Source organism: Desmodus rotundus, chromosome 1 (genome assembly GCF_022682495.2).
Source record: "Desmodus rotundus isolate HL8 chromosome 1, HLdesRot8A.1, whole genome shotgun sequence".
Classification (NCBI taxonomy): domain Eukaryota; kingdom Metazoa; phylum Chordata; class Mammalia; order Chiroptera; family Phyllostomidae; genus Desmodus; species Desmodus rotundus.
In genome coordinates this window covers 93,065,511-93,091,538 of record NC_071387.1, presented here as the reverse complement: position 1 = coordinate 93,091,538, position 26,028 = coordinate 93,065,511, and the positions used below count along the sequence as shown (strand labels likewise).

The 26,028-nt window shown below is 45.6% G+C and overlaps 1 protein-coding gene across 1 annotated transcript in view; it reads right to left on the bottom strand.

Moving 5' to 3' along the window:
- HS3ST4 (heparan sulfate-glucosamine 3-sulfotransferase 4) overlaps positions 1-25,117 on the bottom strand; it is a 433,797-nt gene extending 408,680 nt beyond the window's left edge. Inside the window, exon 1 of the mRNA XM_024560351.3 lies at positions 24,121-25,117. Within this exon, the coding sequence (XP_024416119.2) occupies positions 24,121-24,860 (740 nt within the window). The 5' untranslated portion in view covers positions 24,861-25,117. The remainder of the gene's footprint in view (positions 1-24,120) is intronic.
- Between the last annotated feature and the right edge of the window lie 911 nt (positions 25,118-26,028).

Below are 26,028 nucleotides of genomic sequence, written 5' to 3'. Positions count from 1 at the left end.
TCCCTCTGGTCCATTCCCTACATAGCAACCAGGCTGATCATTCCGAAGTTGGAACCTAACAATGTCACCTATCTGCTAAAACCATTTAACAGCCCTCCATCTCCATCTCTCTGAGGATAAAACCCCAAATCTTTAATATGTCCTAAAAGTCCCTGCATAGCTACCCCCTCCGGCTTCATCCTCAGCCATGCCTCCCACTCCTATTGAGCTCCAGCATTCTGGGATTTTAGTTCTTCCAACATGCCATCCATCTTCCTGTCATGAGGTCACTGCACATGCTATTCCCTCTGCTTGGATTACCCGCCCCCCAAAAAAAACACACACACACACTCTTACCTCCTACTCATCCTTCAGATGCCACTTCCTTAAGAGTCTCCCCAATCTTTCTAATCTTCCAAAAGGTTAGACCACTTGCAGTAAGTTCCAATTCACCCTCTGTTATACTCTGTTCCCTTACAGTATTCATTCGGCTCATAAATTTAACTGTGTTTACCTTGATTGATCATATTCCTTCTCCACCTGAAGGCAAGAGCCACAAGAACAAGAATCAACTGCTCTTGCTTACCTGTGTACCCCCAGCATCAAACACAGTGCCTGGCACATTGAGGGTAATCAATAGGAATTAAGAAATCAGTGTTGAATAATTTGAGTTGTATGCAGATTAAAAGTACAGGTTCTGGAGTCGTACAGGTTCTGGAGTCAAACAGGTTAAAATCTTGGGTCAGTCAAAATACAAGGTATGCCACTTTGGACAAGTCACTTGTTATTTCCCTTCTTTAGGTCTCAGTTTTCTCACTTGTAAACAATAAGGGTTCAACAATAATAAGACAACAATAAGAGTTCACAAGATGATCTACCTAAAACATTTAACACCATACCTGGAACACAGGTGGCACATGTACCCATTACAGTTAAGTTTAGCCAAAAGCAACTGAAAACCCAAAATAACATGGTTGAGACAATACAAAAATATATCTCTGTCTTATTCAGAGGGTTCCCATGAGCTCTTCTGTCTTATTCTCCATCATTCTCAAGATGGGCTTTTCTCACCATTGTATCAAATTACTGTTCAAGCCTCAACTTTCATGTTCACATTCTCGTCAACAGCAAAGAAGAGTGTCCTCGGAAGGACATTTCTCAGAAGTCATATCCACCATCTCTTGTCAAATACCACTGGCCCAAACTTAACCTCGTCAGCCACATCAAGCAGAAGGCCAAAAACACAGTCTTTATTCCAGATTGTCATGTGCCCAACAAAAACTGAGGGACACATAGTATCCTCTTTCACAACAAGAGTGAAAGAACCCTTACACAGAATTGGGCATTTTATGTCAATAAATGCTTCCGTAAAAGATTATATAGGCAAATGAAACTGCAGAAGCACCTAGCAGTGCTTCTCATCTTGCCACAGGAACTGGTGCAGAAGTGTACCTTTTGGATTTTAAAGAAAATCACCACCACCATACCCTAGCCAAAACTTCTTAATCCATGGGCCCAGGCCTCACAGGTCCCCAGGGGAAACTGTTCAGCTCTGGTCTTGCCCAATTCCCTGATCTCTTCCCTCATCACAGTGGGAGAGGAGCCTTCAGAGGTCCTGCCCATTGTCACTCGCATATGCCTGCCTGCCTTGGGATTTGCAAAATGCAAACAGGTGCCAAGCTGGACTTCTCAGGGCAGCCAGAGCAATCTTCTGCCTGCATAATTCCCCACAGGGCAGATCACAGAAGACGACGCTGACTCAGTGGTACCTGACACACTGAGGGCTTTCCCATCCATCGCTAACCACCATCTCAGAAATCATCTTGCTTTAGAGCTAAGGCAATCCTGTTGCTCCACTTAAATTCACTTGGGAAGCGCTCTCTGCCTCGGGAACATGATGCCACCTCCCCCGTGCATCACCTTTACCCTTCTCTCTCCTAAGCTTCAAGGGCGCCATATTTTGCCTCTGTAACTTGTTTCCGGAGCCACTTTCTTCTACCACTCACATCTTCTACCTCTATGACTTTCTAAATAAAGTTTCTCTTATAGTTTGAAAAAATTTTGCTTGGGAAAGTTAAAAAAGGAAGCTTTAGCACCCAGGCAGGGTGGTTCAGTTCGTAGGAGTGTTGTCCCTTACACCAAAGGGTTGCGGATTCAATCCCTGGTCAGGGCACATATGGGAGGGAACCAATCCATGTTTCTCTCTGTCTCTCACTCTCCCTTCCTCTCTCTCTAAAATCAATAAACATATCCTCGGGGGAGGATAAAAAAAGGAATCTTTGGCTTCACTGTGAATTCTCAAGTCTTACAGAAAAAAATGATTCTGCAACAGTTCAAAGAGAGAAATAAAGTATTTACTTTTCCCCTCTTTCATGCAGAAGAGAAGGGAGCATTGAGTATTATTTTGATAATAGAGACTAAACTCTAAACAAGAGCCCTGAAGAATGATAACCACACTGCCGATTTTCATTCATCCTGTGGTAATTGTACATGGAACCCATTCTTACAATTAAAAGCTTTAATCAAGAGCCAGTAGGTGCCAGGGCAGAAAAGGGACTGGCTTTTGCTAAATCTTTATCATTACTTGGAGGCCATGTGTAGGTTTTTCCCAAGAACTTAGAAATAAGATTGCTTTCTGACAACTTATCAAAATATATCAAAGGGTCTCTAACTTTAGAAAGTGCACACTCTGTCCGTTTTCATTAGACATGTGGCCCCCAGAGCACACGGATACCCTCCACACCTTATTTGTAAATGCAAACGACAGAAACCACAGAGCTGTCTTCAAGACAGGAATGGTTATTCTGTCATGATACTGCCCAATAAGGAAACACAATGTCAAGGTTACAATTAAGGAACTTGAGTTGTATGCAGTGTGTTGTGGAAAGTGTTCATGAGCTAATGATGAGGCCCATGGCAAATGCAGCTTGGAAGTCAGCAGCTCTGGCTGAAGTGTTTCCCAGCTCTGTGACTGTGAGCAAGTCCTGGATATCTCTGAGCTGCAGCTTGCTCAGCTAAAACATGGGCTAGTAAGAGGCCCCCCTCACAGCATCCTGGAAGGATTAAACCCAGCATTTAGCCTGCTAGATGGTGAAACAGCAGGGAGAGTGAACTACCTACAGTAGTGCAGCAGTGTTAGTAGTGTCGAGAACACCTCATCAGTGTCATCAGACTCCATCAATGGCCACATCTCACTCCACTGTGCTAGCAGCTCAAAGGGAAGGAAAGAGCCGACTGTCAGCAGTGGTTCCCTTCAGGGAATGAAGTGGACAGTGCAGGAGGCAGGATGGAAGCCTTAGAGAGGTTTTTATTTTAATTTTTGTCACTGTCTTTTTCTTCTAATACCAGCTCATGTTACTTTTACAATAAGGTTTTTTTTTTCAAGATTGGTCTCTAGGAATTAAACTTTAATTGCATCTCTGAATGGATTAGAGCCGAGTTATATAAAACTGGGGGTGGGGATGTCCCTACATCTGAGCAGCTTAGGAAGAATAAGGACAGCAGAGGTGGCACGGGCATCCAAGCAGCTCCCAGGGAAGAGGCAGTTTGGGCCCTTAGACCTGTATATACAAGTGTGTCCTCCAGACTCCTCACTTGGCTTTCACTCTGCGTTTCAGCCTGAGTTTTGTCCCCCGCCAAACTCATGTGCCTTGGAACATGACAGATTTGGAGATAACATCTTTTAAGAAGTAACTCAGGTAAAATGAGGTCACTAAGGTGAGCCCTAAACCAATATGACAAGTGTCCTTAGAAGAAAATGAAATTAGGACACAGACACACAGAGGAGGACCTCCCATGTGAGGACACAGGGAGGAGAGGACAGCTGTCTGCAAGTCAAAGAGGCCTGAGAAGAAACCAACCCTATCCACACCTTGATCCAGGACTTCGAGCCTCCAGAGCTCTGAGAATAAATCTCTGTCGTTGGGGCCTTCAGGTGTGGTGATTTGCTTTAGCAGCCCAAGCTGGCTAACACACTCTGTTGATGAGTACCCTCCCATACGTGAATTTTACATTTTGTATGTGTAAATCTATCAATCTTTCCCTTATGGATTCTGGGTTGTCATTTTGTTTTAAATCTTAATTTGAAATGACACTGCCATCCCACCATTATTAAGATATATCCCCAATGCCTTCTGATACTCTATCATTTTTCTTATTACTATTGTGATTGTTGTATGTGGTATCTCTTGTCTAAGTATTTATCTGCAGTTTATTTCTGTAATTTGTCTGTGGTCATGCCCTATCCTTTTGGGGTAGTCCATTGTCTATATTACTTTTGATACTCAGAAAAACATTGAAATTATGTTATAAAAGTATGTTTTAGGCATAGGAAGATGTGCATAATACATTTTTAGATGATAAAAAAGCAAATTATTTTTTAAATACATATTTTTGAAAAAAACTATATGTATACACACTTTCTAATTATTGAAAAAATTATGGAACAGGTGACGCTAAATTATTAGTAACAACCACCTTTGGGTGACTGAATTTTTAAAGTTTTCAGTATCTTCTAATTGTTTTTACTGAATATGTACAACTTAAATAATAATAACTTAGGTGAAACCCTACTGTACTCCAAGGGTTGGGCAGGTCAGAAGATTGGAACGCTACTCTGTGTCTAAGTGCAGAATCTGGCAGTGAGGTTCCGGGCTTCAGACCAGCTCCTGACAGGATCAGGGTGACCTTGGGCAAGTTATTTGACTTTCCCTGCCTCAGTTTCCTCATATATGAAATGGAGGCAAGAACAGTCTCTCTCTTGGTGCTATAGAAAGACATTTCTGATCATTTTTAAGGAAAATAAAGTATAATGGATATAGAGTCAGATTTAGAAGAAGAAATCTGTTTGCCAACAGTGTGAATGTACTTAACACTACTGAACTAATGGTATACTTAACACTGGTTAGGACGGTAAACTTTATATTTTGTGGGGGTTTTTTACAACAATGAAAGAAAAACAAATTGGACTGTTTTTAAAAATGGAGAGTCTCTCACACAGGGTCGTTATGAGGAAGAGAGCGCGCGTCAAAGCTCTTGAAACGCACACCAAGCTTCACTCAGCATGCCACACTGCCCCGGATGCGTGTGAGAAGGGCACAGCCAACCAGCAGGACAGGTATGTGAGCAGAGCAGGGAACAGGTAGAGCCAGGCTTGTGGAGGAGCTAGGTTTCAGAAGCTCCTCCATGTCAGGTACCGTGCATTTACTTTAGAAAGACCAGGAGTGTCTGCCTCACAGAGCTTTGTAACAAGGGAGTGATGTATGTTATCACCAAAGTTTTAACCAAAGTTCTGTTCATGAAAACACTTTTCCAAAGGCAAGCGTCAACCTTGGGAGGAATAGGGATTCCTCATGAGGAACAGGAGAGTGGCCACCACAGAGCAAAACACCGTCTCTGCCACCAACCCTCCATGCAGAGATGGCCCACGGCCAAGGCAGCAGCAGGTCAGAGGAGCTGATTTCCATCCCTCACACTGCCTTGAAACAGCCTACACTGAAGGGTTTTTTCTCCCTCTCTTTTTTAAAAAAAATATACAGCCCAGAGCAACTCTCAGACCTTGGCTGCCCCACTTGGAGAAGGCGCAGCTGAGTCACTAGGTCTCTGAAGCCACCAGTGCACCGCAGGGCTCAAAAATCAATAGGACTCTGAAGTCAGCCCAAGTTCTGAGACCTCTGCACCCAACTCCAGTAGGTGGACATTATCAACAGCCTTTCATAGCATTAAATATGCGGTTTATTTTCCAAGCAGCCTCAAAATTCTGTAGCAGAGCTATTTTCTAGGATGCAGAAGTGAAATTTGGCTGCAGAAATGGCTCCCAGACAATCACAGCTCTGTCTGCAGACGGCACAAGAGACAGCTGGACTCTGGACACCAGATGGAACAAGATCCCAGCATCTTCTCTCTCTGAGAAGTAGCACAAGACGGTGGCCAAAACAGTGTACCCTAAATGCCCCTGTTTGAATCCAAGTTGCATCAGTAATGACCTGTGGATCTTTGGGTACCATTCTGCAACTCCTTATGCCTCAGTTTTCACAAAAATACAGTGCCCTAACTCAGCAGGGATTGTTGTGAGGATTAAGTGAGACGGGAGGAACAGGAGCACACTGGGGTTTCCTTTTAATCATGTAAGCAAAGGAAGTTACCTACTGTTACTAAGAATTTGTAATACGTAAAAGTGCAACTGCTGGAAAGCAGAAATCATGAAAGTTAACTTCTTGCATAATCTATTGGTTATTAAATTTTGCCTTTTTCTGAGATAAGATTTTGAAGAAATCTTGAGAATCTTAAAAAAGTCACAAGAAATCTGGAAGAGAACTCAAAGGCAGCATTCATATATACGGACCTAGTGGACAATGGATGACCAGCAAGAAATATTTTTGGTACATCTCCTGTTTCCTCCATCTTTCTCCTCCAGGAGGCAAAGCCTCAAAGAGGAAAGGCCTGGCATTTTCTTTTCAGGGGAAGGAAGAAATTGATTCCCAGTGCACAGGGAATGGGGGAGGGACCCCACAGTGAAGAGGGACATGTGTCAGGGATGGCTGGAGCTGGAGCCTCAAGAAGGTCAAAGGTCACACGGAAAATGGCCTGGACCCAATAAGCGACACTGGGGCTTTACAAACCTAAATTCTGGAAGTTTCCAAGGAATCCCTGCTGAGGGACCTTCACAAAGACAATTCAACATACAATTTGCGCACACACACACACACACACACACACACACACAAAGAAAACACCATCATGTGCCAGTGCAAATCCCCAGACAGCACACTAAATATGACCAAAAACATTCCAGAAATGTGAGTTTATTTCCATAAAAAGTCTTCCAAAAGCATAAAAAAAAATAAGTTGCATGTACCATATTTTTCAGACTATAAGACGCACAGGACCATAAGATGCACCTAGGTTTTAGAGGAGGAAAATAGGAAAAAAAAACCTGCTCCACTGCCGCCCTCCCCCCACCCTCAGCAAGCCAGGTAAGCTACATTTGGACTATAAGACACACACCCCTTTTCCTCCCAAATGGGGGGTGGTGCATCTTATAGGTCGAAAAATACAGTAAGTTTCTTTTGTAGGTCTTCCCTTAAATGGAGTAAAATGATACAGAATCAGGCTGTTCTAGAAATTCCAGGCTGCCCAGTTGTTATGGTAAGATTGAAATGCCAGCTCGTTCTTCCCTCTCTCCTTGAAGTACATGGAACAGAAAGACTTAATGGCATAAAACCTTTCACTCACTAGCTGAAGAATTCTCTAGTAAGATACGCAATCTCTTCAAATGTTCACAGGCAGCTTCCAGGGGTTGCTCAGGAACTGATGGAAGTAGAAAACAGCCTAAATAAATAAATGATGATTTCTGAAGGCAGGTTCTTTAGAATGTTTTTTTCAGTATTTAACACATCTTGGGTGCAGAGACTAAACAAGTGTCCTTTCTTGTGTTCCTTCCCCAGCTCTGTTCTTCCTTTCCCTCTTCCTTCCCTTCCTTCCTTTCTATGCAGTGAGGCAGAGGGGCAATTTGAGCCTCTGTGCACACCCACCTTGGTGGAAAGACACAGAACAGCACCCAGATCTCCCATAGCCACATAAGCCAGTGGCATTCTCGATGTGTGTTTCCTTTGGTTGTGCTTCGGTGAAAGATCACATCTGAGCAGACGATACTCGAAACAGGCATCTGGTGTTTTGGCAGCAGCACCCTCTTCCCAGCTTCATGGCTTTGATAACCACACCCTGCTTCTGCTTTGGGAAAATGCCCGCACTGCATCCTCTGTGCTCCCGGAGAACTGACTCCACCTGTGCTCCAGGGAGGGGTACCTCAAGCCCACACCCCCTCTGGCAACGAGGACTGGCTGCTGGATGTGCATGGGACCCCAAGGAGACAATGAGGTCCAATGACACTTCAGCTGAGACATCTGGGACAAAGATGGCACACTCTTCCTACTGCATTTGGGGCAAGAGAAGTGGACTGGCACCCACTGACAACCAACCACAGGGCATAGGTTTTAAGAGAGTAACCAACTGCCTCAGAGGCAGCAGGCTCCAAAAGTAAGAAATCTGGCGACATTGTTTAAGCCCTAATTAGTCTGCCCCCATCATCTAGGACTTCTCAGATACATAAGCCATTCAATTCCTTTCTGGTTCATGCTTGGCTCAAATTTTACCTTTAATTTTTGTGTTGTAACCAGAAGAATTGTAGCCAATAGAGTTTCACAGCTAAATCCAAGTTTCCAACCATAGGAAAATCTTTCTTTAAAGGTGTTCTAATATATTATCATTTCAGACAATTTCTTCCTCTTGATGGATGAGAGGTAAAGAGATTGGTAAGAAACAAAATCCCGCCATAGCTGGTGTGGCTAAGTGGATCGAGTGCTGGCCTGCAAACGAAAGGTCACAGATTCAATTCCCAGTCAGGGCACATGCCTGGGTTGTAGGCCAGGTCCCCAGTAGGGGGCATGTGAGAGACAACCACACACTGGTGTTTCTCTCCTTCTCTTTCTCCCTCTCTTCCCCTCTGTCTAAAAAATAAATAAATAAAATCTTTTTTTAAAAAAGTTTGCTTTAAACATGCTGTAAACATCTATCATGATGTCTGTTTATTATTTACTGAAAGCAAATCTTTTATAAAGCCTCCTGTGGTACAGGGGAAAATATGCAGGGTTACCACAGGCTGGAAGGAGCCAGGAGCCAGTCACATTGTACATCTCAGAAAACACCCTACTTTGGACTCAGCCTGTGTCACCTAACCACCACCTAGTGGCAGTGTGCTTAGATAACAGGGATAGCTGAACATTCCATAAACATGTTTAAAGTGATCCCCAGTGACATCAAGGTCATTTGGTGGCACCAGATCAAAATAAGATCTTCCCACCACGATGGAAGAATTAGTAAGCAGGAAATTAAGATACCTAGTTCTTAATTTGGGTGAAGCTGGCGTAACTATGGAATGCAGGCAAATGTTAATAGCAACCTGCAGCAATTTCCAATGAATGGAGTTCTCACCATTGGAAGTAGACAAGGTCAGTCCAGGTGGTACAAGAAAAGGCCATACTGAGGAGGACATGGTTGAACAGAGGCTTGAATTGAAAGGAGGATGCATGCCATGCAATTATCTAAACAAAAAGGAAAGTAGGTGAAGGGAGCAACAAGTGCAAAGGCCCAGCGGCAGGGCCATATTTGGCTTCTCAGGTACAGAGAAGAGGCCAGTGTGGCTCAAGCAGAGGAGCAAAGAGAAGGCAGCAAATAAATGTATTTGGAGAGGTGGGCAGGTGGGCAGACCCCGTAGGGCCTGTAGACCATAGCCAAAACAAAAACTTGTTTATAGGTTGACAAGAAGCCCTTGGAAAATTTAAAGTAGGAGCACGATGTGGGTTGTTTTAAAGGGACCACTTACTCTAGTGACTGTGTGAAGAGCTGATTACAGAGGGCCAAGAGTGTCAGCATGAATAAGAACAGAAGTCTACTGGAGCAGCCTGGACAAGCGTGAGGGTAGCACGGCAGGTGGTGCCAGACAGACAGGTGCAGAGAGAGGCAGGGATGTGGAGACATAGAGACACAGAGATAGAGATGATAGACACACACACACATGCATACAGATATGTATATATATCCATATCTCCACCTCATAACCACATTTAGAGTAATGACATAGTCTTTAAAATCATTAAATAAAATTATTATTTTTCAGGTAAAAACAATACAAGGGGGGGCCCAAAACCAAACTTTATTTATAAAAAATTATGTATTTATTCTTACATGTTCAAACTTCAGTCACCTTCAAAGAACTCTCCATTTGATACAATATACCTATCAAGACATTTTTTCCACTGCTGAAAACAGCTTTTTTTCTTTTCTTTCTGAATTGTTGTTCAAGTACAGTTATCTCCATTTTCACCCCACCTCAGCTCCCCGCCCCACCCATTCCTGCCTCCCACCCTCGAACGTACCCCCTTTGGCTTTGTCCATGGGTCCTTTATACATGTTCCTTGATGGCCCTTCCCCTATTTCCCCCCATTATCCCTCTCCCCTCTCCTCTCTAGTTACTGTCAGTTTGTTCTTTATTTCCATGTCTCTGGTTCTATTTTGCTTGCTTATTTGTTTTGTTGATTAGGTTCCACTTATAGGTTCAAAATGGTTTTGAACTCATCAATTTTGATGCCTTTTAAAGGTTCTGCTGTTTTTTTTTTTTTATTTCACCTCTTCCACATAGGCAAAATATTTCCCTTTAAGGACTTTTTTCATCCAGGGAAACAAAAAACAACAATGCTCGCGGAGAGGTCGGGTGAATAAGGAGAGTAGACATGGGGGTCATGCCATTTTTGGCCAAAAACTGCTGAACATTCAGTGCGGTGTGGGCAGGTGCACTCATAAATCACCCATTGTGAAATGGGCAAATGCACCAAAAGAGTCTTAAAAAAATTAACTGAAGCTGAATGCAGCCTCTCACAACACCACCAGCTGGTACATTGATACAGATGGGTTCCTAGAACACTCTCCTAGCGGGGGGAGCCTGTACTACAAGGGGTCCACTCTCCAAAAGATAATTTCAGGTTTTGGGGTCCTCCCTTGTAGAGGCAAGCACATCTATGTGGTAAAAGAAAAAAAAAAACTTTCAAGAGTAACACTCATGATTGAAGTTTAGAAAATGCAAATTCTTGATGTCAAAATACACCATTAGTGAACCAGGTAAATTTTATGTGCTCTAAAATATCCTCCGATCTTCTAAACTAGTTCTGTGTTCCACATCCTATTTTACACACACACACACACACACACACCCTTCTCAGTTTAGTTTACCCTCCAACTAACTGATTTACTTCTTGCGAGAAGAGAACATAAGGAGATACATTATGACCACATCCTTGCATTACTACTTTAGTAGATAGCTGACTGTCCCCCAACTCCTTCTCCCCTCCTTCTTGGGCACCAAGACACTCGGAATGTTCCCCAGACTCCAACGTAGCTGGACATGCCACACCACAAAATCTCCCCGACAAAATGAAAGCAGAAGTTGAGTGGCACTTCTGCCTTACTTGCACCAGTTTCTTCCTGGACTTCTGCCCTCGTTGTGGCCCCACTGCTGGGATGCACATCATACAAAGCAGGAACCCCTGTAAGGCAGGGAGAGGTTCTTAACCAAAGGTGACGTTGCCCCTAGGGGATATGTGGCAATGTCTGGAGACATTTTTGGCTGTACTATTGGGGTTGAGGAACAAATTGCTGGCATCTGTGGGGCAGAGAGACCAGAGATGCCCTACAGGACAGGCCCCCCAACAAAGGCCGTCCAGGCCCAGAATGTCAATGCTGCTGAAGTTGAATAAGCTTGCTCTAAGGCCGGGTTTCTCAACTTTTGTGCACAATAGTTACCTAAAGACCTTCTTAAAATGTCAAGTCTGCTTCAGAAAATTTGGGATGGGGTCTGAATTTCTGCATTTCTAATAAGCTCCCTGGAAGATGGTGCAGCAACAAGATGGAAAGACTAGAACTTGAGTCTCTGAAGGACCATCTGGAGCTCCACTCTCCCAGCTCTCTCCCACCTACCCTCCCCACCCTCCCCCCTCCACCCCCGTCTAGACTGGCTGAGTGTTCACGCAGGACTGCTATTCAAACATACACACCTGTGTACCTGAATGCACTGTTTTTGGCTTGGCTCCCTCTGAGCATTTGGTCACCATGCAGCACTACAAATGTTAAACATGGACTTCAAACATAGGAGAGAAACCATCTATCTTATTGAAGCTGCTATAAGGTGGGTCTCTTGGTGGCAAAAGTTTGGTTTTTACTCTAACTAGTGTGGTGCCATCTGCAAATAGTGGACATTTACAACTATGTTGCTTTTTGGCAAGAGACCTTACAAGTCCCAGAGGTGCTATTTTCCAGAAACAGAGAAAAGGCAAAGGAAAGAAAAAAAAAAAAACCCAAGAGGATGATTGCCAGAGATGCCTGAGGAGAGTGTATTGCTACTGTCACAAATGACCACTAACTGACCAGCTCCACAGCTCTGGAGGTCAGACGTCTAGAAGGGTCTCCACAGGCCAATGTCACAGTGTCAGCTGGGCTGCCTTCCTTCTAGAGGCTCTAAGGAAGAATCAATTCCCTTTCCTTTTCTAGCTTCTAGAAGCTGTCTGAATTCTTGGCTCACGGTCCCTTCCTCTATCTTCAAAGCCGGTGACAGCAGGCTGAGCCCCTCTTATGCTGCCATCCCTCAGGTTCAAGCTCCCCACCTCCCTCTTCCACCAAAAAGGACCCTGTGATTACACTGGGCCCATCCAGATAATCCAGGACAATCTCCCATCTCAAGGTTCGCTGTTAGCCATCATAATTCCATCTGCAAATGCAACCTTAATCCCCCTTTGCCACATAATCAAGCATATTCATAGGTTCTAGAGATTAGGACAGGTTATCTGGGGGGGGTGGGAGGCATTACCCTTAGTTTAGAAAGTAGGCGACTCAGGTGGCCAGAGGTGGGACATAAATATGCCAACCTGGGAAACACTGGCAAGGTGTGCCAGAGAAAAGGGATGACAGGTCAAAGAGAACAAAATGAGAGACTCTTCTGGTCACTCCAAAGCTCCTCAACTGCAGAGTAATCCTAAAAAGCACATGTGGCCTGCAGCTGAGTCAAGTAGAGGAGTTAAAGCGACAGAGGTGCTCCAGGAATCCTGAGCATGTTTATGCAGTCTGCCCTCACAAGGTTTGATATCCACGGCCTATAATGTTTCTGTAAATTAAACTTCTTAATCTAACTTTATGATAAGAGTGCTTGTCCTGTATTTCAGGTACTCCCTGGAGTGCAACATTCCAGAAAACCAATTACCGGGGGGATTCATGGAAACGTGCATGGATTAGTAACAAGTGACACATGCAGGCAAAGCAGATCCCAGCACGCCACTCTTGCCCTATCCTTGCAAAATCACTGCAGAGTTATCAGAAGCTATTTTCCCATTGTAGAGATGAGAAAACAAGGGCTCAGAGGCTACATATGTACCTATGCACACAAAGCAAGATAGACACAGAACTCAGACTCAGACTCTTAATTTCTGATTCCCAGTTTAGCTTTATTTTTCAAAATACCACAAAGCTCCAAACAGCCAAAGTGTCCTATGACAGAGGCACTCTGGCAGTTTGACTCAAATGTTTCCTAGGCTCCCCACCCCTCCAACCCCTCACAGAAGGCTTAACCTGGAGGCACAGGGGATGGTGTACCTACACCTACAGGAAGTAACAAGTCAAGCATAGGGCCTCAGTGTAATGGTTTCACTAATAAATGACAATTATGCAATTTTAATAATGCATTTAAAGAAACAAAATCCCAACTACTCCTGGAGCATAACAGTCTACCAGGAATAACCCAAGTTCTAAAACTTTGGCAGTGACAGCAACAAAGGCCAGAAACCAAAAGCCACATGTTACAGTGAAAAAACACCTGGCTGTGACAGCCTGCTGTGTGACTCCGGGACTGCCATCACTGGCCATTCTGAGATCTCATTCTCTTTATTGGTTAAAGTGGGATAACAAGGTATCAACTTTATCAGGCTGCTGTGCAGAATAAATGAGACAATGCCATGTGTTACAGGGACCTTTTGGGGAGAATGTCTAACCCACACAGCTTGTTTAAGTGAGTTTATCTTTCTTACACCCAAAATAATCTTTCAAAAATGGTATGAGATAGAACTTAGAACAGTTATCAGCCAGAGTTACCAAAAGATGTGTTACTTCTTTTCAGAACCTCTGGAAGACAGCTTAGCACATAGAAGGCCTGCCTTTCATTCATTGTTTCATAATTAGTGATTAATAAACTACCATTATCGAGTGTCTGATGTGTGCCAAATACTGTTTTGCACAGGGGCAACAAAGAAGAGGGAAAAGACCCCTGGTCCTATGTAGTTTACCTTCTAGTGAGAGAGAGACGTAATCAGGATGATGTTGGAGAGCAGTACACACTGGGAAGAAAACAAAGCATCAGAACAAGCTCAGATGTGGAGAAAGGTCTTTAAATTAGGAAGCTGGGACATATCTTTCTGAGGAGCTGAAATGTGAGCAGCCATCTGAAGGTTAGATAAGGAGACACCTTCAGCTTAGAAATCAGGGGGCAGACTATTCCAGGAGGAGACAAAAGAGAATTAAAAGGCCCTAATGTGGGGATGAACTTGGTCTCAGAACAGAAAGGAAGCCACTTCTGTGTTGGGACAACACCCTCCTACTCCTAATGAGCCTGTGCTGTGAGCATGCCAATCAGTCTGCACACAGGGATCCAGAGCTCCTGGAGGATAAAACTTCTTAATGACTGACATTAACTCCCAGAAGCCCAGAAGACACCTCCACGGTGTGAAAGACCCCTGTGACAAGTAAAAGGGCATGCTGTATGTTTGGAGCCAAACATACGTGTAGTTCGAATCCCAACTCCACATTTTGACTGCCTTGTTCCTCAGTTCCCTCACCAGTAACATTTGGGCAAAACAGTACCTGTCTCACCAGGTTCTTGTAAAGACTGAATGAATCCACTGCTTGGAACTGAGCCTGGCACATGCAAATGTAATATGCGTTTACCATCATCACTACTGCTTCCCCCACTGTTACTGCCGCTGCTACTGTTACCACAGCTACTCTTACCACCACCAGTGTTACTACCACAGTTACTGTTACCACTGCTACTGCAATACCATTGCTACTGTTGTCACCACTACTACTGTTGCCAGGCCAATACTGTTGCCATGCTGATACTGTTATTCTTTCAGATCTAAATCGTCGTCTTCATGGTACATTAAAAATAACCATTACTTGTCTCTGGTTTGTTTTTTGCTTTGTAACTACAGAAGTGCATCTAAATTTACTAACTGACACCAACTCAACTGTTAATCCATACCTGGCTGGGCACAGTCCTACCACCCCTAAATTCGGGATATAACCACCCTGCCAAGGATTTATAACACTGTTTTTGAATCTAAATAGTAACAGTTGTCTTATCCTCTCCTCAGTCAGACAAAGTGTGGAAAGTAAAGGAATCCTATAAATGATGCCCAGCACTTTGGCCATATTCACATAAATAATATTTTCAGACCACTCTCAAGCACACCGGATGGATCTCAATCTAGCAGCAAAGAACTCCAGTAAAAAGGGCTAGAGAGAAGGAGAGGACAGAGAGATAGAAAGAGGAAAATGCTATCCTAGAGAAAGAGGTCTTTCTCCATTTACTCCTCTATGTTAATGCCCCTCAGTAAAGTATTGAAATTTTGTTCTTATAAATCCCTTGCACTTTTTGCTAAATGTATTCCTAGTTATTTTGTCTCTTTGGTGATTCTATAAATAGAATATTTTATCTCATATTTTCAAAACTGCTGGTGTAGGCATATAGGAAAACTATAGATTATGCACAATTTCCTTGCCAGTCACCTTAATAAATCCTCTTATTGTTCCTAACAGAGGTCACTGGTTATTTAGGTTTTCCAAAGAGAGATTAACTTACTGGCAAATGGTGATAACTCTACCCCCCACTTTCTTATTCTTTTCCACATCTAACCGTATTATTTATTAATTCCTGAGCAGTAGTAAATAGCAGTGACAACCACTGGCATTTGGTCTTGCTCTGGAGTGTGGGAGTGTTTTTAATATTATGCCACTAAACATGATGCTGGGTTTGGGAATGACCCTATTTTATTAGGAGGTCGTACTAAAAATCAGGAATGGATGTTTAACTTGATCAGATGTCTTTTGAGCATCCATTAAACAAATCCTAAAATGTTTTTCATTCACCCATATTAAGAATAAATCAAATTGTTAGATTTTTCTAAGATTAAACCATCCTTCCATTCCTGGATCAAATCCCACTTTGTCAGGACTTTTCTGACCTTGTAATCAGTTCCTCGCCCATTTCTTTGCCCCATGAGCTCTTCCAGGTCACTGGACGTGACTGGTTCACATCGGGCCCAGCACACAGTTACAACAATACATGTTCAATGAATGAACAAGTATCTGATTAAAATAAAGACACAACTCTCCCAAATTAATCTGCTGTTCCTCTTCCTGGGTTACAGTCCTCAGAGAGATCTTGTGCCTATCCCAGAATGACTCTGTATATGTTTAATGAAAACGAGGTTTAATTGACCCCCACCTCAATTTCTATGGGGACTCTATTCCTTATGGAATCAATAGGACTAATGCTGCTTCCCTACTCCTACCTCCCCCCACAAACTGGGCCGGGGGGCCGGGGGGGGGACTACATTGCCAGGACTGACTGGAGCACTACATGACTGCTTTAGGAATGGGCACACAGCCCACCTGGCACCAAAGGCATCTGCAGGAATTTCTTACAGAAGCTCTTAAGAAAAATTATTTCCAAAATAATCAATAAACATAAAATATGTTTGCCTAGGGTTGCTGCTTACCAGCTTGCCTAAAATGTGGTGAGACAACTTATCTGAGCATGAAGCAAGGTAGACACCAGCACGACAAAGAAGGGAAAGAGAGAGGGACCTAGTGATATCATTAAGCTCCTGGATTCAGCTTTTTTCTGAAGCCAATTACCCCCTACACTTCCTAAGTACATAAGCCAATAAATTACCTTTTCTGTTTATAATAGTTTACATTCCTAATTCATGTGCTGCTTAGTTTCCCTGTAAATATGCTTTTATATCCCCAAGTCAAAAAAAGTTAAATGAAAGCAATCCTAACTAGTGTTAAAAAAAAAATCAACCACCCGCTTTTAATTAATGGCAAGATGGGCTGAAAGGTTCCATCAGTGAATGACAATTCCAGGTTAAAATTCCCAAGACAGTTACAGAGGATCTTGCTAAACCACAGAAATCAGTGGAATCAAGAGATTACTGTAACAGGTTGATGGTTCAGTCAGATCCAGAGACACCATTACTGTCCATTATGTAAAACCAAAACCTTTCAAACTTTCTGACATAGAGCCTTAGCAATCATCCATTCCCCTAGTCTCGAGGCCTCCCTCTTGACTTGATTTAAAAGTGAAAATAAAAATAAATTAATGTTATGATGGCCGGAGAACACCAGTGAAAGCAGTGAAATCTTAAGATAGGGGGTTTCAAGGGGGTCTTCCCGAACTGTCCTGCATTCTCAAATGCTTCAGCTCTGCAGAAAAAGGAAAGGCAAGCACAACCTGTCCTAGGCAAACAGCACTGATTTCTACTGTAGGCTTGAGGAAACGTCAGCACGCAGGCCCTCAGAGCCTGCCCCCTTCCACAGCTCCTCCGAGTCACATCATGGAGAATCCTGGCTTCCGTCACCTCATGAAATCAGATGCTTCTCCTCCTTCTGCTCAAGTTACAAGAGACCAAATTCTGGAATCCAGTTTTGATTATCCTCTGGAGAGCTACTAAAGAGCTGCTTCAGGGTTTGAATTCCCTCATTCAGACATAATCTTGAAATAAAAGACTATTCAAATGAAAAATGCATTACAGCTTTCTCTTTGGGACCTTCAGGACTGATGAGGTAAAAGGAAGAAATTGAAGCAAAATGAAGAAGAAAAGCAAAGAAAAAAAGGAAAACTGGGAGAGAAAGAGAGGAAAGAAGGGAAAAGGGGAATCTGCTATATCACGAACTCTGTGTGGGGCACGAACTCTGTGTGGGGCACTTTGAATGCCATTTTATTTCATCCTCACGTAATCCCTTGGAAGTAATATGGAGCCCATTAGGCAGATGAAGATACTGAGGTTTGGTGACATTAAGTAACTTGTCTATTGTTACACAATGAGGATGAGTGGATTATGAATCAAAGATACAGAAACATGCTCCCAACAGTGGTGTTCCTACTCTACCATTTTCTTCCTCTGAGTAACACAGAAATTGGTTCTAGAACCAAAGTATTTTAGTGAGTGAATGGGCAGGCCTTATGGAGACAACATCATCTAAATGATAGCCTCATCATCTAAAAAACAAAGATGAAAGAGAGAGAGGTTAATTAAGTAACCTGAAGTCCAGGAGGACTAGTATTTGGCAAAACAAAACCTAGAACTCAATTTTTTAAACTCTGGCCAGAATCTATTTTATAAGTACAATTTACCTGTATGGATCAAATATGGGCACTCTTATTAGTAAGTGAACAACTGAGAATTTTTATCACCTTCTAGAAAATGTTCATTATGAACAAATGGAAAATGTAGTTATGAATTGCCTTTTTCTGCTTCAATTATCCTGTTTATATCCAGCCTCTTTTGTTGTTGCAAAATATCTGGGGGGTATTTCCCCCATGCTGTTGTAAGATCTGGAAAAAGGGAAAAAATCTAAACTAAAATAGTACATGTGAGCAACAATTCTGGCAACTGCAAAGGGGCTAGGTATGCCTATTACATTCTGAAATGGGCTTAAACCAGTGGTTACAACTGGTAGCCAGCTGGCAGCATCCAGCCCAGAGATGGGTTCTCTTTGCCTCACACTGTTGACCTACACGGTACTTTTAAGAAACTTCATTCTGTTGCCAACATTAAAAACCAGATTTCACATTAAAACCTAATGTCCACTTGTCTTACCAAGTGGGAGACCCGTTAACCCTGCTGTGACATCAGAGCATGGAAAACAGAAGCTGGAAGCAAGTGGTGGCCACCCCTGTAGACAGAACACACACACCCCAGTTTCTTCCAGCTGGTTCACTTTGCTCATTTAGAGGATCCCCCTGGTCCCCCCAGTGACCGCTGGTTTAAAAAGTTAAGCAGATATAGATGGCAAAGCCAATGTTCCCCAAAGCATACCCAATAAAGCATACCCAATAAAGCATACCCAAAACATTTCAGCCAACGCTATGGCAGCAGGACCAAAAGAAAAGCATAGGAGACCAATGTGATTTCAGAAACGGGAAAACCCAGTTTGGGCCCATTTGCATTTCTGTTGTAGTATACTCATTCTTTGTTTAGAAAATACATTCACTTGTATTATTTCCTTTATTCCTCCCAACAATCCTGTAAGGAAGAAATTACTATCAGATAAACAAACTGAAGCTTAGTGATGTTAAATCAGTTAACCAATCAAGATCATCAACTAATAAGTGACAAAGCCAGATTTTGAACGCAATTTGGTTCTGCTACAAATGCCATGCTTTGGAAATAATAAAAGAACACTTTGGAAGTCCTCAAGGCTTTTTTCCACTCAGGGCCTTTGCACTTGCTGTTCCCTCACTTGAAAACCTCTCCACCCAGATCTTCACATGGGAGGATCTCACTCCTTCACTTCATTTCTATCACCACCACAGAGAAGAGTTGTCTGATCATTTGAGTTAAAGTACAATAACACACGTGTGTGCACCAGTTACTCTCCAAGCCTCTGCTGCCCAAAGTGAGGCCCAGCACCCAGCAGTATCATTATCACTTGGGAAGTTAGAAACACGTGATGTCAGGTCCCTCCTCAAACCCGCTGAATCAGAATCTGCATGTTAATAACATCCCCAGATGATTTGTACATGTTTACAGTTTAAAACCACTGTTCTAGACACTTCTCCAAGGAAGACATACAGAGGGCCCAGAGACATATGAAAAGATGTTCAGCATCACTAGCCATCAGAGAGATGCAAATTAAAACCACAATGAGGTACCATCTCACACTGGTTAGAGTGGCCAATATAAACAAATCAACAAACAAATGTTGGAGAGGATGGGTAGAAAAGGGAACTCTAGTGCATTATTGGTGGGAATGCAGACTGGTGAGGCCACTGTGGAAAACAGTATGGAATTTCCTCAGAAAACTAAAAATGGAACTGCCCTTTGACCCAGCAATTCCACTGCTGGGATTATACCCTAAGAACCCTGAAACACCAATCCAAAAGAACCTGTGCACCCCAATGTTCATAGCAGCACAATTTACAATAGCCAAGTACTGGAAGCAACCTATCAGCAAACAAGTGGATCCAAAAACTATGGTATATTTACACAATGGAATTCTACGCAGCAGAGAGAAAGAAGGAGCTTATATCCTTTGCAACAGCATGGATGGAACTGGAGAGCATTATGCTAAGTGAAATAAACCAGGTGGTGAGGGACAAATACCATATGATCTCACCCTTAACTGGAACATAATCAATAGAAGAAAAAAGCAAACAAAATACAACCAGAGACATTGAAGTTAAGAACAATCCAACAATGGCCAGGGGGGAGTGGAGTGGGGACAGTGGGAAGAGGGGATTACAGGAACTACTATAAAGGACACATGGACAAAATCAAGGGGGAGGGTGAAGGTGGGGGAGGGAGGTGGGTTTGGCTGGGGTGGGGTGGAGGGATGGGGAGAAAAGGCACACAACTGTAACTGAATAACAATAAAAATTAAAATATAAAAAAATAAAATAAAATAAAACCACTGTTCTACAAGAGCCCTGCCCAGTGGAAATAAAATGTGAATGGTAAGTGTAACTTTAAATGTTCTAGCAGACACACACAAAAGGTAAAAAGAAAGACTGTTGGTTTGCTGTCTCCCCTACCCCACCCCCTGCTGAAATGTCAGGTACAGAACAGGTCCTTCATCAGTCTTGCTCACCACTTTATCCTGGGTACCTGAAACAGTACTAGACACATGGTAAATATTAATAAATGTTTGTTGAATGCAAGAATAGAGGAAGAAGAATACCTTTCTAGTATGTTATGTGCGGCAGTGTGGGGCAGGGGAAGAAACTCTGCAATGGAACAGACTTGGTCAGCTCACCCGTGGACTAGCTGGGGAACCTTGAGCAAGTTTTTACCTCGGGAGCCACCTGTGAAAGAGGAGTGTTGCTGTTACGCTCACAGCCTCATCAAGACACCCAAATGTGATCACACGTTTACAAAGCGCCTACCACCACAATGACAGGCATTCAGTAAATGCCAGTGCCTTGTCCTCCTTCCATCTCTCTCAAGAAGAACGCTGTTGACCACTTTCCTCTGGGAAGTATGATGGTGACTGCTGAAATCCTCTCCTGAGTTATCTTCCCCAAGCCAGTGGGACATGTGTATTAACTGTATGCAGTGAAGACAACTTGAAACCATGGAGGATCACCTTCCATTGCCCTGGGGCTGAGCAGTTTTCAAAAACCAAAGTTGTCATGGTCGCTGTACAGTCTAAACCACAAGGGAGGCAACAGCTCCAGCCGCCTCTGTCACTTTGGTTGAGCTCTGCCATGATAGGCCTGCCACAAGATCCCCTCCCTTAGAGGGCTGTAAGGCCTCTGCCCAGACAGTTTGTGGCAGCTTTTACTGAAAGGCACATTGTAGCTTTGCCCTTTTACTGTGGTGGGGGGTGGGGGTGGGAGGGGAGGAGAGTCCCATATACCCCCCAGCCCCCCTTATTAATCACTGGCCTGTGTTGGTCCACAAAGAGGCTTGCTTCTCTGCAGCTATAACACAAACACCTAATCCAGGAGACTATCTTGGCCTGAAAATCTGATGCACATGTTCTAATCCCAAATGTTTTTAAATCACATTAGATCAACAGCACAGGAGAAAGCAAAACACGGATTTACACACAAATGGAGTGACACAGAATAAAACTGCTAGGGCTGCTTAGCTGGATATGAGGAAAGCCCAGGCCAGCTCTGCTGAGAGCAGCCCCATTTCTTCTTTCTCCCCCTCTTGCAGAAAACACAAACCTCAGAAACACTCGCAGAATTAGGAGGCCGTTGGGAAGCACATTGAAAAGAAAAAAATAACCCAAATAAGTGGGAGGGGGGATCAAAACCTTGAATTAACCTGTGCATCTTTAATCGGGCACATAGAAGAGGAAGATTCCAGGCAGGATATGTGGAGTTCGGGGAGCAAGCAGAACCATTTCTGTCCAGAGGCCACCACTGAAAACATGGAGTCACACCAGGGAACCAAAAGCAAGGGTGTCTGTTCCTGGTCTGAATCAATGCCACTGCTTCCTCTCTACAATATAGTGAGGATGTCATGCCCTCTTCTTTCATGGAACAGAGAAACAGGAGCCTGGGACAGAGCTAAGGAAAATCCCACAGGTACCCTCAAAGCACTGCTATCCCTGGTAAGGCAGGAGAGATGACCAAGTCGTCCCAGCACACGTGGCCTCTGTGGGTGTGAGGGGTTTCTGGGAGTCCTCTTAACAACCAGGCGTCGGTGGCTACGATTCCCTCTGTCTGATAGATTCTTCTTCAGCACTTTCAGTCATGTGGCTAAGCTATACAGGGACCCACCACTGGTGAGAGCCTGGGGCAGGGGCTGAGGGCACAGAGACATCACATGGTCTTCAAGTTCCATCCACATCTCTGCAGTATAACATCTCTAAGGGTAGCCACCAAATGCTGACACTGAGCCCCAAACACCACAGTGCTGAAATACCTTCCATAGCCAAGTGCTGACAGCCAGGCAATGTATGTATCTTCTTGTCCAGCCTAATGTAAAGGAACATCCCCAAACCAGGCATGTTCTATCCTTTCAGTCAGAATGTCCTCCAGACCTTACTGGGGGACTTCTGGACACACATTCCACCACATCCTCCACCAACTATCAACTTTATTTCAAGTCAGCTGAATCAAGCACCCCCTTCTGCTTCCAGCTGCTGCAAAGCTACCCAAACACATTTTGGAAAGATCTGATCTTTATGCCTCCCTCTTCCCAAGCATGCTTCTCACAAGATATATGGCTTTAAAATTAGAATTGGGGGGGAAAGCCAGTTACCCTCATAAGACCGAAGCTGCCCCCACAGAAGAAGCCAGGACCTTCCTACAACCAACAATTAACTGAACCCTCCCCCCACCCCCCACAGCATACCCTTTTTCTCTACTTTGCTATGGTTGCATTAATCATCCTAACACCTTTTTAATGATAATTGCAAAATGGAAGTTATGGCTTGTGATGTTCTAAATACTGATTTTCCAGTTAAATTAGGCATTTGTCGTTTTATATTTTGATAGGAAGGGGCTGTCTGAAGCCTCCTAAAATATTGCAATTAGTTCTGTGTGTCGAAACAGACACGACATTAACAGACACATTTGCTGTTTCCTTTTAATGTGCTGGAATGTTTATGACTAAATGTACTTCTCTCCAGTTTTCAAAGCACAAGGCATATTTTTAAAAGTAGGGCGAAAAGCAATCACAATACACACATTCATTATATATTTCTGAAGTTATTGGTAAAACTTTCCCAGGCTGCAATTTACATTAGGAAGCCCATCTCTCTTCAACAGAAAAGCAACTTGTTAGAAAACAATCCTTATTTTACCTCTTGGCTCTGTTAACATGATAACATCACTTTAACAGGCAAAGCCTGTGTTTCTGTTTGACAATTGCAATTAATTACTGAGATGCAACAGAGATGGGGCCAGCCAGCCAGATCTGTTTTCCAAAGGGATATAAAACAGGAGGAAAGAGGGAAAGAAAAAAGCAAAGCAGGTTTGCATTTGGGCATCCACACCAGTGTTGTTTTCAATGTTATGGCTGGCAAGAAAGATGGGTTATAATTTACTTTACCTACACTAACTTTCTAGTCCTCTCCTCTCCCTTTCTCTCTCCGCTGGTAGAGGGTGGGGCAGGAGGGAGACGGACATCTCACGCACGAGACAGAAGCTCCACTTTTGCGAAAGGGCAGGGGTGCCCCGCATGAGCACTGTCGAGGCACGACTGTCAGGTCGACATTAATACTCCAGCGGCAAAGACAACCCCGTGTTCATTCCGCCACAGAGCGCTAGAAAGTCCTAGAGATGGGAAACATCCTCAGTCTTTACTAGAAAGTCCAAACTTGCCAGCACCATCTTTTTAACTGTTCCCTGTTCATTTTGCCCGAACCTGAAAATACGTAAAGTTGGATTCCAGCCACGCAATGGGTTCGAGGGCAATTTTGAGAGATTCCCGGCCATCTCAAAGTCCTTTAGTCAGCAGAGCTGTCCTGCCTCACTCCTCAGCATCCCCAAAACACAGAAGCCCAGAGCCCCTCAAGGGCCTGGGTTGGGGAACACTCCGAGGGCAGGAGGGCTGGGGACTCCCAGGCGTGAAGCTGCGCAGATTCAGAAAGCAGCTACCTGGACGAGGAGCCCCAGCAGACAGAGCCCGCTGCCACCTTCTGCCCTCTCCCTGAAATAAAGTGATTCCTAGCTGGCCTCCCGTCCTCTCCGCCGCGCCCCACGCAACCCTGCCAGGGTTCGCTAAGCCCTCGTGGAGCGCAGGACCAGGACGGCGCCTGGACTTCCCCTCTGAGTCTCCCCACCAGTCGAGCCCGGGGTCCTACCTGTACCACTCCAGCCCCTTCTCATAGTTCCTGTCGAAGAAGTGTGGCTCTACGCCCACCGCCCGCACGTCCGGGTGTACGCGGATCGCCTCCAGCAGCGCGCGGGTCCCCCCTTTCTTGACACCGATGATCAGCGCCTGTGGCAGCTTCTTCTCCCCGTAGTCGGGGGTGCTGGCGGCGCCGCCCCGCTCGCTGCTCCCGTTGGCCGCCCTCCGGCCTGCGAGCTCTTCGTCCGTGGTGCTGGACTCCTGCGTTTCCCTCTCCAGTAACGCGCTCGGCGCGGTGATCATTTCGCTGGGGGCCGGCGGGGGCCGGAGCCAGGCGTCCCGGGCGCCGCCGCCGCCGCCGCTGCCGCCGCTCGCCAGCCCCCAGCCGTCGGCTCTGGGGGCGGCAGGCTGCTCAGGGGGCTCGGGCGGCTCCCGGAGGCTCGCGTTGTCCGGCGGCGGCGCGGGCGGCTGCGAGGGGGCGCCGAGGCGCACGGGGGGAGGCGGCAGAGAGGGTGGCGGCGGGCTCGGCGGGGGCTCGGCGGCAGCGCCCGCCGGCTCCTGCAGTGCCAAGGGGAACTGCAGGGATCCCGAACCGCCCAGGAGGCTGTAGCACAGGTAGGTGACGGACAGGGACAAGGTGCACATAAACAGCAGCTTCCGCGCCGGCGGTCCCTTAGTCAAGGCGCCGGGCGGCGGCGCGGCGAGAGGTGGAGGCGGAGGCGGAGGTGGAGGAGGTGCGGGCCACCGGGCCATCGCGGCTCCCGGCTCGCGGCGGCGGCGGCCCCCAGCGCTGCCCGGACATGGTTTCAGCCGCCGCCCCCGCCGCCGCCGCTGCCCAGCCGCCCGGGCTGCATGAAGCGACGCCGCTGCGCCCCCGGCCCTGGCCGCTGTCCCGCTGCGCCGGGGAAAAGCCCGGCCGCATGGCCCCCTCCCCGCTCTGCCCGCGGAGTCCGGGTGGCCCCCACCCCCCCCCTCAGCCTCTGGCAAGGGGACCGAGGGGGGCGCGCGGACCCGCCGGCTGCACCTGCTCTGCCTGCAGCGCCTCCTTTTCTAGGCTCGACCGCGGGTTCTGTTTCAGCCTCTGCCGCCGCTGCGCGCTGTTGCGGCCCCGAGTTCCTTCCCCGCTGCTAACTTTCTGCCGGGAGAGCAGAGCTGCGCCAAGGGGAGGTGGAGGTCCGGGCGCGCGCCTCGCGCCGCCGAGGGAAGGGGGAGTGCGCTTCGCGCACGCCAGCGGAGGGGGCGCGGGAGCGGAGGCGAGCGCAGGTCTGGGGCTCCCGGGAAGCGGAGATCGTGTCCCCCAACTCCCCTTCCCCCGCCTCAACTCAAACACAATGGAGGTGTTCCCCGCCCAGCCCAGCGGTTTCCCCTTCTCAGGAGCCGGGGACTCTGTGTTCTCCATCCTCTCTCAGTACTTTTTGGGACGTAGAGCCCGCCGCCAGCCGCCAGCCGCTGGTGCGGTGCACCAAAGAGCTAGGGGCCAGAGGCTGGCGAGCTCTGGCTTCTTCCCCTTCCCCTGGGACTCCAGGCAAACTCTGCTGGTCTCTGACTCACCCGTCTCTCGCCCTGGATAGCCTCCTGCTTTTGACCCAGGAGCGATATATTCTACGTGACAGCTTCCCCATCCCAACGTCCATCTTTCCAGCCTCCTCATCTTACCTTGGAGCTACTAATGGGTGAAGGTTTGACACAAACCCCCAGGTTTTCCTGTTCCAGAGCTTTTGCGTCTGTCCTGCCACCACGTGACTGCTTTCTGCCCCAAAAGGTGAGGTTGTCCCTGCTTAACCACAGTTACACCTGTGTTCCTTAGGGACATTGCCGCTAAGGGAATTCAGATTTCCCTGGACTGAAATAGACTGATACCGTCATAGCTCTAAACACCTAATAAACAGACACAAGTCAGGCAACTCTGCCTCCTGGGGAC